Source organism: Microtus ochrogaster, chromosome 8 (assembly GCF_000317375.1).
Source record: "Microtus ochrogaster isolate Prairie Vole_2 chromosome 8, MicOch1.0, whole genome shotgun sequence".
NCBI classification, from domain to species: domain Eukaryota; kingdom Metazoa; phylum Chordata; class Mammalia; order Rodentia; family Cricetidae; genus Microtus; species Microtus ochrogaster.
The window spans coordinates 20,903,148-20,918,858 of NC_022015.1; the positions used below are offsets into that span (position 1 = coordinate 20,903,148).

Consider the following 15,711-nt stretch of genomic DNA (forward strand, 5'->3'; position numbering starts at 1 on the left):
TCTCTCTCTCTCTCTGTGTGTGTGTGTGTGTGTGTGTGTGTGTGTGTGTGTGTGTGTGTTGGCTTCTCTGGTGCTGATGGAAATGGAAGATGAGGTGGAGGAGTGAGCTTCTCCAACCCAGTTGGCCTATTGAAGCTGTCCCCTAGTTTCATAGTCACTCTGAGGCCCAAGGGGAAATGGATGGGCACCCCTTACAGAAATCCCTGTGTTTTGACTCCACCCACAGACCTGTCAGAAACTTAGCTAGTCTCTGTTTTTTGAGAGAACACAGAAAGGGAAGGCTGGGGGAACGCTAGGAACGTCTATAGAGGCCATGCATTTGGTTAGTAGCTCGTTCTTCTTGGATGCGTCCATCACCACTCTGTGCAGTGACAAAGGACACTTCAGCTAAGAGCATCAACATTGCTGCTGCTCCAGAGGGTCAACTCTACTCCCTCAGACAAAAGCTTCTTCTGAATAAAAGTTCTGATATTCCCCGGGGGGGGGGGGGAGGGGACCCTCGTTGAAATAGAACAAAACAGGGATAGTGTGTGGCTCTTGCCAGGGGTGACATTAAAATACCAAACAAAGGTGGCAGTTCAGCACTAACCAGAAAAGACAGTACCGGCACAGCCTAGGGTCCTTTCCTTGCTGGATGCTGTAGTATCCAGGCCTCAGGAGAGGCACTAAATGTTTTATACGGAGGGAGAAGGCTCTCAGTGTTTTGTTATTGAGGCAGGAGATGCTTGCTTTTTTTTTAATCTACTGGACTTGAGGTCGATCAGTCACAGCTGTAGCCTCGTTATAAGACTCAAAGGCCTTGTCTGAGTCAGAGGCCTTAGGAAGCTTTGCTCTCTGACACAGAGAGGGCTCACAAGTGGGGTTGGGCTATGACTGTCCGACTGAGGGAGATGGAGGGGGTGGAGGGCACTGGGAGAAGGAGCTCCTGCAGCCAGGAGACCTTGTGAGTGTCTCTTGGAGGATCAGAGCAACACCCTTTCTTAGAGTGTCCACGGCAGGAGCAGGACATCGTGTTCTTGATTGATGGCTCGGGTAGCATCTACCCCAGCGATTTTGAAATAATGCTGCAATTCGTGAAAACTGTGATGAGCCAATTCCACCGACCCCACACACAGGTGTGTCTCTGGGGGCACGGCCCTGGGCTTGGGCCTGTGGGGCTTGCTGAGAAGGCTCGCTGGGCGGGTTTGAGGAGTCCTGGAAAGCTGTCTTAACCTTCAGCCCCATGTGCGCGTGTGTGTTTTTTCCCCTTAGTTCTCCCTGATGCAGTTCTCCAATAGATTCTTCACACATTTTACTTTCAAGGACTTCATCTCCACCTCAAACCCTCTAATCCTGTTGAACTCTGTAAGGCAGCTGAGAGGGTATACATACACAGCCACGGCTATCGAGAAGGTCATGTGAGTCCAGCCTTCCAGTGTAGCCTTTCCTGGAGCATCCAGAACTCTCTTTGGGCCTCATCTGCCCATCTAAGAAAGAAACAGGAGGATCCTGTTGGTCCTCTTGTCACTTGGGGGTTTCTGGGCGGGAGGGGGGCCTCTCACAGGAAAGGCTACAGCCTCATTTTTGAGAAGCCATCTGCAGCCAGCGTAGTTTGTTCATAGACCTCTGGACTCTCTTTCTTCACAGAACGGAACTGTTCACTGCCCAAAATGGGGCTCGGAAAGATGCCACCAGGGTCCTCATTGTCATTACTGATGGCAGGAAAGAAGGTGACCACCTGAGTTATGATGATGTCATCCCCCAGGCAGATGCTAAGGGCATCATCCGCTATGCAATTGGGGTAAGACACAAAGGTGGTCACCCACTACTTGCTTCCTCCTGTCACTTCCTCTTCAAGCAACTTCCTCTAAAGGGCAGAACCCGGTTTTCTCATGTATGCAGACTGGGGACCTATGACCCCATCGAAACTTTGCTTCTACTCCCCAGTGCTGTTTGAGCCTCATTTCAGAAGACTCTCCAAGGCTAACCGAGGTGTTCTTGGTGGACGGCAGCCATAACAGTGCCTTAGCCACTTGTCTCATTGTGGGAAAGCATCCAGCAGAAACACTTAAGGGAGAAATAAGTTTTATTTCATTTTTCGTTCCTTGAACATTTCACACGTGTGCACAAGGACATGTGACCACACATATCTTCATTTCTTATTCTTCTCCCCTGTGTCACACACATGTGACCACACACATGTGACCACACACATGTGACCACATACATCTTCATTTCCTATTTCTCTTCCTTTGGGTCACTTGTCCCTCCCTTTCCTAACTTTATGTGTTTTAAAAAAATAACCCACTATGTCCAATTAGTACTGCCCATATGTGCACGGCTGTGGGATGGAGCATGGATGCCATCTTTCCCATCTCTGTGGGACTTTGGGCTAGCCTGATCTTATGTGTGTTTTGTGAAAGTAACTAGAGCTGGTCTGAGTTCATGGATGCAGCAGTCACATGGTATCCTGAAGCCAGCACTTCATAGCACCCCCCCAACCCTCCAGCCCTTACACCCTGTCTTCCTCCGTTTCTGCAAAGGAACTATTTATGTTGATTCACGATTTCAGAGGGGCTCAGTCCATGATGGAGGAGAAGGAGGGGTAGAATCCATGGTGGGAGTTTGAGGCCACAGCTCTTCATACTGTGGAGGACCAGAAAAGAGGCAAGAGAGGGTGGGGTGGTTGTAGGATACCACCCTAAAGCTCACCCCAGTGACCTACTTCTGCCAGCCAAGCCCTACCTCACAAGCTGTTCAAAACACGAACCCATAAAGGAGTTTCCAGACTTCTGATTCTCTCCGGGTTGGTCTTTTCTGGGGACAGGTAGGAAGGGCCTTTTACTATGCACAGACCAAGAAAGAATTAGAGGACATTGCGTCAAAGCCTTCCCAAGAACACATTTTCCGCGTGGAAAACTTTGACGCTTTGAAGGACATTCAGAACCAGCTGAAGGAGAAGATCTTTGCCATTGAGGGTGAGTTAACAATGAAGCTGCTTGCTTCAAGAATCCTCAAACACAGGGATTTTTTCTGGTTGAGTCTAGACCCTCATGAGCTAGGCAATAATCCTTGCTTGAGGATTTGGATCTTAGACTCTCCTAAGAAGCCTCCCTGAGCCTGGGAAATGTCTTTCTCCCCAAGCCAAGTATCATGCCTCCCCCAGGTACAGAGACAGCAAGCAGCAGTTCTTTTGAGTTGGAGATGTCCCAGGAGGGCTTCAGTGCTGCGATCACACCTGTGAGTTGAGCTTTCCCAGGCTGGTGATGGAGGATGCTGGAAAGGAGGGCAAAGGGGAGCCAGGGGAAGAATTTCTTCAGATTAGACTGGCATCCTGATCCAGCCTGCTCAGCCCTGGGATCCTTTCTTCCCAGGATGGACCAGTTCTGGGAGCTGTGGGAAGCTTCAGCTGGTCTGGAGGTGCCTTCCTATACCCCCAAAATATGAGACCCACCTTCATCAGCATGCCTCAGGAGAACGTGGACATGCGGGATGCTTACCTGGGTAAGAAGAGGCTGTGGGAGGAGGAGGAGCAGGACAAGCTGCTGGAAGACAGGAAAAGCCTTGGTGCTGAGGTCTGGACCCCTCAGGTTACTCCACCGCACTGGCCTTTCGGAAGGGGGTCTACAGCCTGGTCCTGGGAGCCCCTCGCCACCAGCACACGGGGAAGGTTGTCATCTTTACCCAGGAATCTAGGCAATGGAGGCCCAAGTCTGAAGTCAGCGGGACACAGGTTGGTATGGAAGAAGCCAGAGTGGAGTTTGAGAGTGGGCAGTGTGGCCAGGGTGGAGAAGGAGGAGATGAAGGGGCTTTGGAGCCCACAGGGGAAGCTGTGGTACTGGGGCAGGGGCAGGGCCTCGCCCAGATGGGGCATCTGTAAGATGACTTCAGGCTTGGCCTACCAGATCGGCTCCTACTTTGGGGCCTCCCTCTGCTCTGTGGACATGGATGGAGATGGCAGCACTGACCTGGTCCTGATTGGGGCCCCCCATTACTATGAGAAGACCAGAGGGGGGCAGGTGTCTGTGTGCCCCATGACCAGTGGGGTAAGTGGTGAAGCATCCTGCCTGGTGGTCTGTGGGTGTGGGTGGAGGGCTGCCCAGGTCGGGTCTGACTCTGGCTTTGTCTGCAGAGGAGCAGGTGGCAGTGTGAGGCCACTCTCCACGGGGAGCAGGGCCATCCTTGGGGCCGCTTTGGAGCAGCCCTGACAGTGCTAGGGGACGTGAATGGGGACCGTGTGACAGATGTGGCTATTGGAGCACCTGGAGAGGAAGAGAACATGGGGGCCGTGTACATATTTCATGGAGCCTCAAAACTGGACGTCAACCCCTCGCCCAGCCAGGTGAGGCCCAATCACTGTCTCCCAAGACTACAAGAGCTTCCTCTTTGTCTCTTCTCTGTCACAAAGATCCTCTTTCGTGACTTCATTTCTTGGCTTAAGCACTGAGCATTTTGCAGCAGGTCAAACCCAAGCAGCGGAGACATGAAAAGGCAAGCAACTGCCTTCCCCGCTTTGTCTTGAGACTCAATACTTGAGTAGTTTCCAAACCATAGCAATGCAATCAGTGATTCTTCCAGATGCTGAGCTGGGAAGGAGTCCTCCACACAGCACAGCAGGGGTTCCCGGGAAGGGACGGCTGCTTGCCTGGGCAAATGTCAAAGCCATCAAACAGGCAGACATCTCAGCAGACCTTTCTCCCAAGGTTAACCAAGGTCAACAAACACAGGGCAAGTTGAGAACCCGGCATCATCATTTACGGGGTAGCGACCTCACCACTGTGCAGTGTGACTCATGGTCATCTATACAGAATCACAGGGCCACCAATCATCAGGGCGTGGTGCATGCAGCACCCCCAGGCATGGCTGGTGAGAGTCTGAAGAAGCTATGGCAATTTTGAAACAATGTGTTAATTTCTCAGAAGATCAATTATAGAGTTATCATGTGACCAGACGATTCTAGCACAAGAGAACGGAACACACGCCCTCCCAAAGCTACATAGAATGCTGCTTGAAGCACTACTCAGAATTAATAGCCGAAAGGTAGAAACAACCCATATGACCATCTACCTTTAGCAGATAAACCAAACGTTTACCCGTGCGGGTGGCATATTACGCCACTGTGAGCTGGTACAGGCTCTGTGAACGAACTTTGAACTCCTATGATAAGTGAAAGAAACCAGTTAAAAGAAATCATATGTTGTATGGTTGCCTTTACATAGAGTGTCTCTAGCAGGCAGATCCGCAGAGACAGCAAGTAGATTACCGGTTGCCTAGGTTTGGGTGTAAGGGGAAGTGACAGGCATGGGGTGACTGTTAACAGGTGTCCCATCTCTTGTTGGGGTGATAAAGTGATCAAAAATTAATCGTGGAAACGGTCTCACAACCCTGAAGACACGGGAGTTGCAGAGCTGTGAGGTGAACTCTACGGTGCGCGAATATTTTTAAAAGGCTGTTGTGCCGTCCTCCAGGAAAGCGCAGGGAGAGCCCTGTGGTTCTGCCAGCATCTGTGTAACACTTGAGACTGAATTCAGCAGTACTCAGAGATTAGTAAAACCTCTGTGTGTTTCTGTTCCTCCTCCCCCCCCCTTTCACCCTCCTTCCTCCCCCCCTTCCTGGCTGCCATTTTGTGAACTTCTCTTCTCTTCCACACTTTCCCTCCATAATGAGCCCAAACGAGCCCTTTCCCCTCTTAGTGGTTTAGTCAGGGATTCGTCACTGTGACATGAAAAGGGACCAACACCTGTCTGTGTCCGCCTGTAGGATGGTGACTACCATAGGATGGCCACACCTGTTCTCACATAACACTCGGACTACTGCCTGGTACATTAGCGTGTCATGTTACTGTAAGCTGCTGTCGTTTTAATGGTTAGCATCGTTTAACAACTGAGGGAGATCTGAGGAAGGCGTGTGACTCGGGAAGAATCCCCGCAAGTGCACCCAGTTCGCACCAATGTGCAGCTTCTCTTCCCCAGCACGGCTTACAGGCGCCACTGGGGTTCACCCATGGCCTTTCTGGTTCACTGACGGCAGTGATTCTTTTCTCATTCACTGGACTGGAAAGGGTTTACATCGTCCTCCACAGGCTCAGATACCAAACTCGAGACTTCCTGAATGGGAGGACCCTGGAGTCGGTTACCACACCCATCCTACCGGGGATCCCTTAGTAACTGGCATATTTTTGCTTTTCAATTTTATGCTTATTACCAACATCTTTGGTCTCCACAGGGTCAGAGACCAAACCACAGGTTTCCTGAGGGATTAGGTATTTTAAGAATGATGGAAATAAAAGAGAACAAAGCCACAGGGGAGGTGGTGCCCCTGAGGGGAGAATCCGGGTTAGCTGCAGCCACTCCCCCACCCCAGCTTTTTGCCTCTTTGTCCTTTGAAAAGACGGCAAGAACGATGCTGGGTTCAGGCTGGAGTCAACTTCTTGTTTTGTTTGTGAAGTGGGACTGAGGTGTAGATGGGTCCTGAAGTCCTTTCTATTTCATTTCTGTAGTGCATGGGGGTGGCGCATGCACACATGTGCATGGGGATGGTGCACGCACACGGGTGTGTAGGCATGTGTGTGGGCCCGTGCATGTGAATGCGGAAGCCAGATGAGGACGTTTGATGTCTTTATTATTCTCCACCTTTTTACCTTGAGACAGGGTCTCTCACTGAACCCGAAGCTTGAAGTTTCAGCTAGTCTAGCTAGCCAACTAACTCCCACAATCTCCCTGTCTCTGCTCCCTAGTACTGGGGTTGCATCTATGATGGGTTTTTTTTCCTGAGTGCTAAGGATTTGAGCTCAGCTCCGCATGCTTGAACAGTAAACACTCTTACCCACTGAGTCACCTTCACAGCTCCTGAGACCCGATTTAGCCTGGTCATTCATCATAGTAAGGTTGACTGCTGACCGCACCCCATGTATGGTTCTAATAACCATAGTGGATTCGCTTAATGCCTGCAAAAATATAAATATAATCCATAGGCACAAATCCTAACATAGTCTCTCTGTGTGTGAAAGACAAAAATAAGGGAACCGAGGCACAGAAAGATTGAGTCCTGGCTCATGTGAGAGTCAATGGGAAGCAGGGACTAATTAAGTCAATGTAACTCAGGTTCCCAGGACAACTTGCCAGTCTCCGAACCCTTAGGCCTCTAGCCGCCATTTCCCAGCTGCCCCTCTTCCTTTTAGACTCTGTTTAAATGATCTCTTGTCACCGCTTGCCCTTCCTCCTCTCACGTTCTTACCTCCCTCTTTCTCACATTGCTTGAACTTTTCTGTGTGTGGGTGTTTTGCCTTCATAACAGATGGGGGGCTGTGGGTGTGTAAGAAGGAGAGATATGCATGGCAAGACAGGACGCCAGGGAGAGCGCAGAAGGCTAGCCTTGCTTTGACACAGGATCTCACTGCATAGCCCAGCTGGGCCTTCAACTAGAGGTGCATGTTTGTCCTTTCCAAGTTCTGGGATTGCGGTCGTGTGTCCTCATGCCTAGTCAAGGGAGAAGTCTTGTTCCTTTACAATAGCTCTAGGAACTAGATGATTTGTACAAACCCTACTTTCTCTCTTAGACAGCTTCTTAGTTACGGTTTCTCTTGCTGTGAATAACACACCCGTGACCAAAAGCAGCCAGGGGAGGAAAGCTTTTATTTCAGCTTTCAGTTTCATCTCACGGTCCACCACGGAGAAGAGTCAGGGCAGGAACTCAAACAGGGCAGGAGCCTGGACGCAGGAGCCTGGACGCAGGAGCTGCTGCACAGACCATGGAGGAGCACTGCTCACCAACTTGCTCTCCACGACTTGCTCAGCCTACTCAGGATCACCAGTCCAGGGGTAGCAATGCACACATTGTTCTGACCCCCCAATCTATCATCAATCAAGAAAAAGCACTACAGACTTGCCTACAGGCCAATCACATGGGGGCATTTTCTCTAAATTTCCTTCTTCCTACGTGACTTTGGCTTGTGTCAGTTTGGCATAAAAACTGGTCAGCACAGAGGGCAAAGGCCGCCAATAACGCAGTTCCACTAGGCTTCTCGGAGAGGCTGTCACACAGTTAGGAAACAAGCTGCAGCTAAAACCATCATATCCCTTCGTGGAGTCTGATTCACCTTCCTTTCTGGACAGAGGATTTCAGGATCCCAGCTCATCCCTGGGCTCCAACATTTTGGGCAGTCACTGAGTGGCGGTCAGGACCTCACCCAGGATGGACTGGTGGACCTGGCCGTGGGGTCCAAGGGGAACGTGCTACTGCTCAGGTGGGCACAGCTTTCCTCAGACACTCCCCACCCATCCTAGACTAGGAACCTTCTTCCCGACTGGAGGCTGAGGTCCCAGCGGCCAAGAGCCTCTTCTCAGCTCAGTGTTCCGCCAACAGGACCAGACCGATTCTTCGAATGTCACCGACTGTGAGATTCTCACCTTCGGAGATCGCCAGGTCTGTGTTTGAGTGTCAGGAGCAGGTGGCCTCTGTTCAGTCACTGGGTGACGCCACAGTCTGCCTTTATATTTATGATAGCTCCAAGACCCAACTAGGTGAGTTTCTTGCCTTTGACCCCCCTGAGCTTTGGAAGCCTTCTATCTGATGACTTGCCCCTCACCTACACGAGTAAATTTCTGGCTCTCTCCATCTTCCTTGTGTTCCACATTCCCTTGCAGGTGACCTCAAAAGCTCTGTCACCTTTGACCTGGCCCTAGACCCTGGCCGCCTGAGTCCGCGTGCCATCTTCGAGGAAACAAAGACCCAGGCTCTGTCCAGAGTTCGAATCCTTGGCCTGAGCAAGCACTGTGAGACTGTGAGGTTGCTTCTGCCGGTGAGCCGACTGTAGACGGGTTGTGGGAATCGCTGTGGGTGGAGGCCTTCTGGGGACTGGAAAGAGGTTCAGCAGAGACAGAACACAGCAGGTTCCGAATTTCCACCCAGGATCTGGCCTGCAGGCGATAGCTAATACTTGTTAGCTAAGGAAGCAGATGAATGACTATCGCCAGTTGCAGCTGCCAGAGGCCACTCAGCTGGATTTAGGGAAGAGAGCAGAGTTGCCTGGGAGAGCTGTGTGGCCTCAGATTGACTCAAGCAGGCATTTATTGAGTACATACATAGAGCTGACCCCTGAGACACGCCCACCGCAGGGGACGAAGCAGTCATTGCCCATAGGGAGTTCCCTAGTGATGACCGGAACCTCCAAACAAACAATTTCTAGATAGTGAATGTCAGGTCCGGATAATGCTACCCAGAGAAAACTAGAGAAGAGAACTGAGCAGCCTCAGGAGGAGCCATCGAGTACAGTGGGAGAGCTGTATGGGGGTGGAGCTTACCGACCATAGATGAGATTGCTCTAACCCCCCTTCCACAAGCAGAGATGGGGTACAGCCAGTAACTATGCAGGGGACTTTCTTTCAAACCACCCTCTTCTCTAGGCCTGTGTGGAAGACTCGGTGACCCCTATCACTTTGCGCCTCAACTTCTCTCTTGTTGGCCTGCCCATCCCTTCTCACCAAAGCCTTGTACCCATGCTGGCTGTGGATGAGCAAACATACTACACGGCCTCTGTGAGTCAGCTTTTTATGGTGTTGGGGCTCAAGAGGGACACCAAGGCAGGCTGTCATTTTGGGTAAGATATTTATTAGCAGGAGCCATTGACAGCATGGACAGGTATGGGCGTGGTGGGGACTCGGAGGAGAGTTCATGAAGACAAGGCAGAGTGGGGAGCTTCTTTCTTTAAAATTATTTATTTTTTTATTTTATATGCATTAGTGTTTTTGCCTTCATATATGTCTGTGTGAGGGTGCTGGATCCCCTGGAACTGGAGTCACAGACGGTTGTGAGCTGCCATGTGGGAGCTGAGAATCGAACCCAGGTCGTCTGGAAGAACAATCAGTGCTCTTAACCACTGATTAATCCATCTCTCCAGCTCCATGGGGGCCCCATTTTATTGGTCTCAGAGGATGGCAAGGTTTCATGCCGTGTGGTTGATGAGTAGTTCACATCACGGCCTGCGGCCAGGCTGTGCCTGATTCCTGGGTAGCACGAGGAGGACGTCTGGAAACCTGCATTATGGGCAAAGATATGAGCAGCTGCAAAGCTGTGAGGGAAGCGGGAGCAGGGGCAGTCTAGCTGAGGTGTAGCCACTGTATTGGCAGTGATGGCTTGGAGTTTGGCAACCTGAACCTGCGAGCTTCTTTGGGGGAAGTTAGAATGGTGCCTGCCGTTTTCCTGGAGCCTGGGATCTGTTAGGGAGCTCTAGAGCCGCAGAGAGGTTTTTGGTGGGGAGCTTGCCATCCCCTTCGCTGTGGCTGTTTGCCAGAGGCTGGTGCCTGAGGGCATGGCGTGAGCTGCCTGTTACCCCAGACCTAATTCCTATGTCTCCCTTTCCTCAGCTTCCCTTTGAGAAGAACTGTGGAGCCGACCACATCTGCCAGGACGACCTTGGCATCATCTTTGGCTTCCCGGAGTGAGCTTTCACAGGCTCCGTCTTCCCCCAGAGTCCCGCCTCCCCAGGGCCCCGCCTCCCCCAGGGCCCCGCCTCCTTTCCAGGATCTGGCGCTCACTCTCATGGGGGGCGGAGGGGGGGTGGCAGGACCGGGGCATCTCCTGTCTGTCCTGCTACCCCACATTTCATCCCCAGACCGTTTCTGGCCTCAGTCACAGAATCCTCTCCTCCTCCCTCCCAACACGCAGCTTGAAGACCCTGGTGGTGGGAAGTGACCTGGAGCTGAATGTAAATGTGACGGTCTCTAACGACGGGGAAGATTCCTACGGGACCACGGTTGCTTTGCTCTACCCTGTGGGCCTGTCCTTTAGACGAGTTGCAGAAGGCCAAATACTCCTCCGGGGGAAGGAGGAGGTGAGTGGGCTCGGTAGTACAGGCCCCTGTACTCGGTTCAAAGCTCAGGCTGGTGGCTCTTGCTTAGCAGTCTTTGGTGAGCCAAGAGATCTTCGCTGGTCCTGATTGGATGGTGGGGTGGTATTACGTGGGTTTTGGACTTCTGGAACCATATTTTGAAGGGCCAGTGGGATGGCTCAGCAGGTAAGAACACTTGCCAGCAAGCCTAGTGACCCAGAGCCCACATGGTGGAATAAGTGACACCGGTGTAGCACGGATTCCGACTGGTATTAATAATAAAAGCTCGAGTCAGCTATCAGGGGTGATGCTGAAAACCAGAGAAGCAGGACAGCCAGTCACTGGAGAATTCTTACCTCTACCAATGCTCAGATCAAAGGGGCGATCCTATCCTCAGACCGCACCTCAGACTGCTTCAGACTACACTGTTCCTCAGACTGCGGGCTCAGACTGTTCCTCACCTCAGACTGCATCTGAGCTCCTGTCCCCTCCCGCCTTATATTCCTCTCTCCGCCCAGTCATATCACTCCGGTCTCCACCTCCCTAGTGCTGGGATCACCTTTATATGAGCTTTGTTTTAGAGTGAATTAAGTTTGTGTAGCCCAGGGTGACCTTGAACTAACAGAGCTCGGTCCCCCTCGGTCTCCCGAGTCCTGGGATTAAAGGTGTGAACCACCACTGCCTGGCCTCTAGGGATTAGCTGCACCCTGATCTTCAGGCAAGCTTTATTTGTTAAAACAAACAAAATATCACTATATACCCGAAAGATATCATGAACTCCTGCCCCTGATTCCCTAACACTATTATCTGGGCTCAGAACTCAGGCGATCTGTCCTCTGTTTATCTTTGGCCTGTGTGTATGTACTATTTGTTTGTTTGTTTTTCCTGAAACTCGCTATGTAGCTCAGATTGTCTTGTGTTCATAATCCTTCTGTTTCAGCCTTCAAAGTGCTAGGAATATAGGCACACACCATGAAACTTATAAAGTACTTAAAATATTATAAAATAAAAACCTTAATGTATTGGCTACTCTGGCCTTGGGCTTGCCAGAAGTTTTTCTGTGAAGGCTGGATGGGAAATGCTTCAGCTACGTGGACCATATTGTTTCTGTCCTAGCCTCTCAGCTCTACCTTTTCCAACAGTAGCAGATGCTGACACGAATCTACAGAAATGTGCACAATACAACTTTGTTTGCACGAATCTACAGAAGTGTGCATAACACAACTTTGTTTACAAAAATAGGGCAGGTCACTCTGTTCTAGAAGACAGAACCAGAACCATAAAGAGTTATAAAGAAACAGGTTTTTTTTTTTTTTGTTTGCTTTTTTTTTTGAGATAGGGTTTATCTGTATATCCCTGGATGTCCCAGAAGACCAGGCTGGCCTCAAACTTGCAGAGATCTGCCTGTCTTTTGAATGCTGGGATTAAAGGCAGGCACCACAAGCTCCCAGTGAAACATTTTTCAAAACAGTTATTGTTAAAGCAATTTTAAACTTTTACTGAAGTAGTGAGAGTTAAACAAACATCCTCACAGCGCTGGCTGTTGACAAGCATCAACAACGATCAACATGTTGACCCGTTTGCTCCATCTGTTTCTCCCTCTCTCGGTGCCAGTGTCTCATTTAGCCCAAGCTAGCTTCTGATTCAAGCAGCCAAGGCTTGCCTTGAACTCCTGATTCTCCTGCCTTAACTTTTCCAGGGCTGGGAGCACAGGTGTACACCACCACACCTGGCCTTGTCTTTATTTGCTGAAATATTTTCACACAAGGTTAGACATTGGATCATGGCTTCCTCTTCATTTGGCTCTGGAGTTCTGAGCAGCAGCGATGTCTTATGTGACCCCACAGTTGTCATGTCACCCAAGGGAATGAGCAAGTGTTTAGAGCATGGGCAAATTCCTCTAATTCTCCCCCCATTATCTGTTTTCCACCTGGTTTATTTGAGTGGGAGTTTAAACTGGGCTCATACATTTGCTTTGTACGTGTGCTCTACCTCCTGACCTAGCATCCCTCCCTGGGAGCACATTTTAATTACTTATAAAAAATGAACCAGGAAAAGTAATTCCCAGAGAGCATGCAGTGACAGTGAGCCTAGATACAGCAGCCCAGTGTGGAGTGTGGATCTTTGATGGATAGTTATTTAACAGGAAAGCAATTTAAAATCAAAAGGGTGAAGAGGCAACCCAGGAAAATGGAACATGACCGCTACATTGGGGAGGCTTTGCTACTTCTGTTGTGTACGGTTTGTTTGGCCTTGTGGTTCTATCAAGAAAACAACCTTGTTGGTTTTGAGTAGACATTGAAATATATTGGGATAAAATAATACGATGTGTAGGAAGTACTTTAAATTATTAAGAAAAGAAGAGGTGGAGAATAATCTACCGGGAGAGAAGCATAGGAAAACGTTGGTAACTTGTTCTGAGTGACAGGAAATAGAGGTTGATAGTCCCCTCTTTCTACCCTGAGTGTGTTTGAAGCTATCCACAATAAAAGGCCTTTCGAGGTAACAAGAAGCTGGGTGTGCTGGTTCATGCCTGTAATCCTAACACTTGGAGTCTGAGGCAGGAGGATCACCATAAGTCTGAGGCTAGACTGGGCCTTCTAGTGAGTTCTAGAACAATATGGGCTACAGAACAATAACAGCAAGAACAAAAAACCCAACAAGAGGTGAAGAGTGGGGGCACTAGGGACTGGAGCTTTCTGCGTTCTAGGAAGTCTGACCAGATGTCCAGGCTCAAGCCCTAAAATTTCCAGGGAACTGTGTGCTTGAATCCCAGCATCTCTCTAGAACACTGTACGCTTTTGGCCTTGTTTTTATCTAGAACCAATGGCGGCAGCGTTCCCTACACCTCACCTGTGATAGCTCCCCAAGCAGGAGCCAGGGCTTCTGGAGGACCAGTTGCAGCATCAGCCACATCATTTTCCGAGGAGGTGCACAGGTCAGCCTGGCTTCCGCCTAGCCCATCCCTTGTTCCCATTCTCCTCACTCTTCTGTGACCACTCTCTTTTCTTCCTCAGATGACTTTCTTGGTAACTTTTGATGTCTCTCCCAAAGCTGTGCTGGGGGACCAGCTGTCTCTAACAGCCAGAGTGAGCAGGTAAGCTGGCTAGGCCCAGGGGGGTGTCTTTCTAATTCTGATCCTTACACCTCATACTCTTCCTCTGTCCCCAGTGAGAATGATACACCTAAGACCAATAAAACCACCTTCCAGCTGAAGCTCCCAGTAAAGTATGCCGTGTACACTGTGATCAGCAGGTACGCTCTCTAGGACCCCAGATGGTTCTTCTTTACGTGGAAGTAGGGTTTGCAAGAGTCACTACCCTCATCCGGGATGTTTCAGGCTTTATTGTCCTTTCAGTAGGAGATGATATTGGTAGCTGCACATATTCATCAATGGGTGTTCGTTATGAGCATAATTGTGAAATCACTATCATTACAGCCTATATTTAATGCAGGTTACAGGCTTTGAAAATTCACAAGATTGTCTTGGGTCTTCTGGGGTATATGAAATACACCCTTGTATTCGAGGTTCATATAGCCTACATGGAGATCAAGGTTGCTGTACCCAAGTCAAAATCTCACCAAGCGCTGTTCTTCAGTTCTGTACCCTACGTAGCATGGCATGTCAATCAGCTTTCCATCGCCACAAGAATCTGAAGCCATCTGCAAATGGAAAAGGCTGATTTGGGCTCACGGTTGGGAGGTTTTAGTCCACGGCTCACTGGCCTGATGCTTTGGGTCTGTGGTGACATAGCGTACCATGATGGATGTCCTCATGCCATGGCAGGGAGGCAGCAGAGAAGGCAGAGAAAGGAGTTGTGGTGTTACAGCCTCTGTTGGGGCACCCTGCACTGATCTAGGAACTTCCCAGTAGGTCCCCACTTCCTGACTGTGCTGCTCAAAGTGCTAAGCCTAAATTTAGGGAACGGAGAGAATGGGTTTCAATATGAAACCGTAGCTGTGGGTTACTAAACTGGTAGTGAAAGAGGGCTCATCTGAACACTGGGGGGTCTGCGGCACTGGGCTTGACCAGGGTGATTCTCCAAAGAGCCGTTGGCATTTGTGCAAGACTTATTTTTCATAAGAAACAGACACAGCCCATAGGGCAGATTCTCCACAGGAGTTGCATATCAGATATTTACATTATGATTCATAACAGTAGAAGAATTACAGTTCTGAAGTAGCAAAAAAAATTTGTGGTTGGGGGTCACCACAACATGGGGAGCTAAAGGCTCACAGCATTCAGGTTGAGAACCATTGCCAAGGTTCTTTTTGAACCTTCTCCTTCCCAACTTTTGTAGAAAATAGGAACGAAAGATACCTGCTGAGGATGGGTGTCAGGGAGGCAGGTACGGCCTTAGCTGGGACCAAGAAGCATGGGAGGAGGTATTGAGACTTGGGGATAGAAAATGTTCAGCAGATTCCTTCTTAGTGTTTGCTCTGCGTCGGGCACAGGGTGGCTACTTTCAGTGGATTCAGCTGACAGGAGCAAACATTGCTGAGCTCTTATGTGTGGTGAATCCTGCTCTTATGGGACTCACCTAACCGGAGGGTTTCTTCTCGTGCAGCCCTGCACACTTTCATTGCCCTGAATGTTGGGGTTCTCCAGGCAGAGAGAGGCACGCTCTAAGAGTATATATACCCAGGGCTTCTCATGGCACTGTGCAGGGAACCACAGATAGGGCACAAAACCTGAAGACTTAGGTGATCCTACAGGTCAGATAGGGCACAGCACCTGCAGACTTAGGTGGTTCTGCATGTCAGATAGGGCACAGCACCTGCAGACTTGGGTGGTCCTACAGGTCAGAGAGGGCACAGCACCTGCAGACTTAGGTGGTCCTACAGATAGGGCACAGCACCTGCAGACTTAGGTGGTCCTACAGATAGGGCACAGCACCTGCAGA

At 50.0% G+C, this 15,711-nt stretch overlaps 1 protein-coding gene across 1 annotated transcript in view; it reads left to right on the forward strand.

Annotated features, from left to right (window-relative positions):
- Itgax (integrin subunit alpha X) overlaps window positions 1-15,711 on the forward strand; it is a 22,132-nt gene that overhangs the window by 2,416 nt on the left and 4,005 nt on the right. The window contains exons 6-23 of the mRNA XM_005351943.2: window positions 985-1,115; window positions 1,252-1,397; window positions 1,627-1,780; window positions 2,807-2,957; window positions 3,146-3,219; window positions 3,354-3,483; window positions 3,570-3,712; window positions 3,885-4,025; window positions 4,112-4,321; window positions 8,094-8,224; window positions 8,344-8,501; window positions 8,625-8,779; window positions 9,384-9,515; window positions 10,344-10,417; window positions 10,645-10,810; window positions 13,629-13,745; window positions 13,825-13,904; window positions 13,979-14,062. Coding sequence (XP_005352000.1) covers window positions 985-1,115; window positions 1,252-1,397; window positions 1,627-1,780; window positions 2,807-2,957; window positions 3,146-3,219; window positions 3,354-3,483; window positions 3,570-3,712; window positions 3,885-4,025; window positions 4,112-4,321; window positions 8,094-8,224; window positions 8,344-8,501; window positions 8,625-8,779; window positions 9,384-9,515; window positions 10,344-10,417; window positions 10,645-10,810; window positions 13,629-13,745; window positions 13,825-13,904; window positions 13,979-14,062 — 2,377 coding nt within the window. The remainder of the gene's footprint in view (window positions 1-984; window positions 1,116-1,251; window positions 1,398-1,626; window positions 1,781-2,806; window positions 2,958-3,145; window positions 3,220-3,353; window positions 3,484-3,569; window positions 3,713-3,884; window positions 4,026-4,111; window positions 4,322-8,093; window positions 8,225-8,343; window positions 8,502-8,624; window positions 8,780-9,383; window positions 9,516-10,343; window positions 10,418-10,644; window positions 10,811-13,628; window positions 13,746-13,824; window positions 13,905-13,978; window positions 14,063-15,711) is intronic.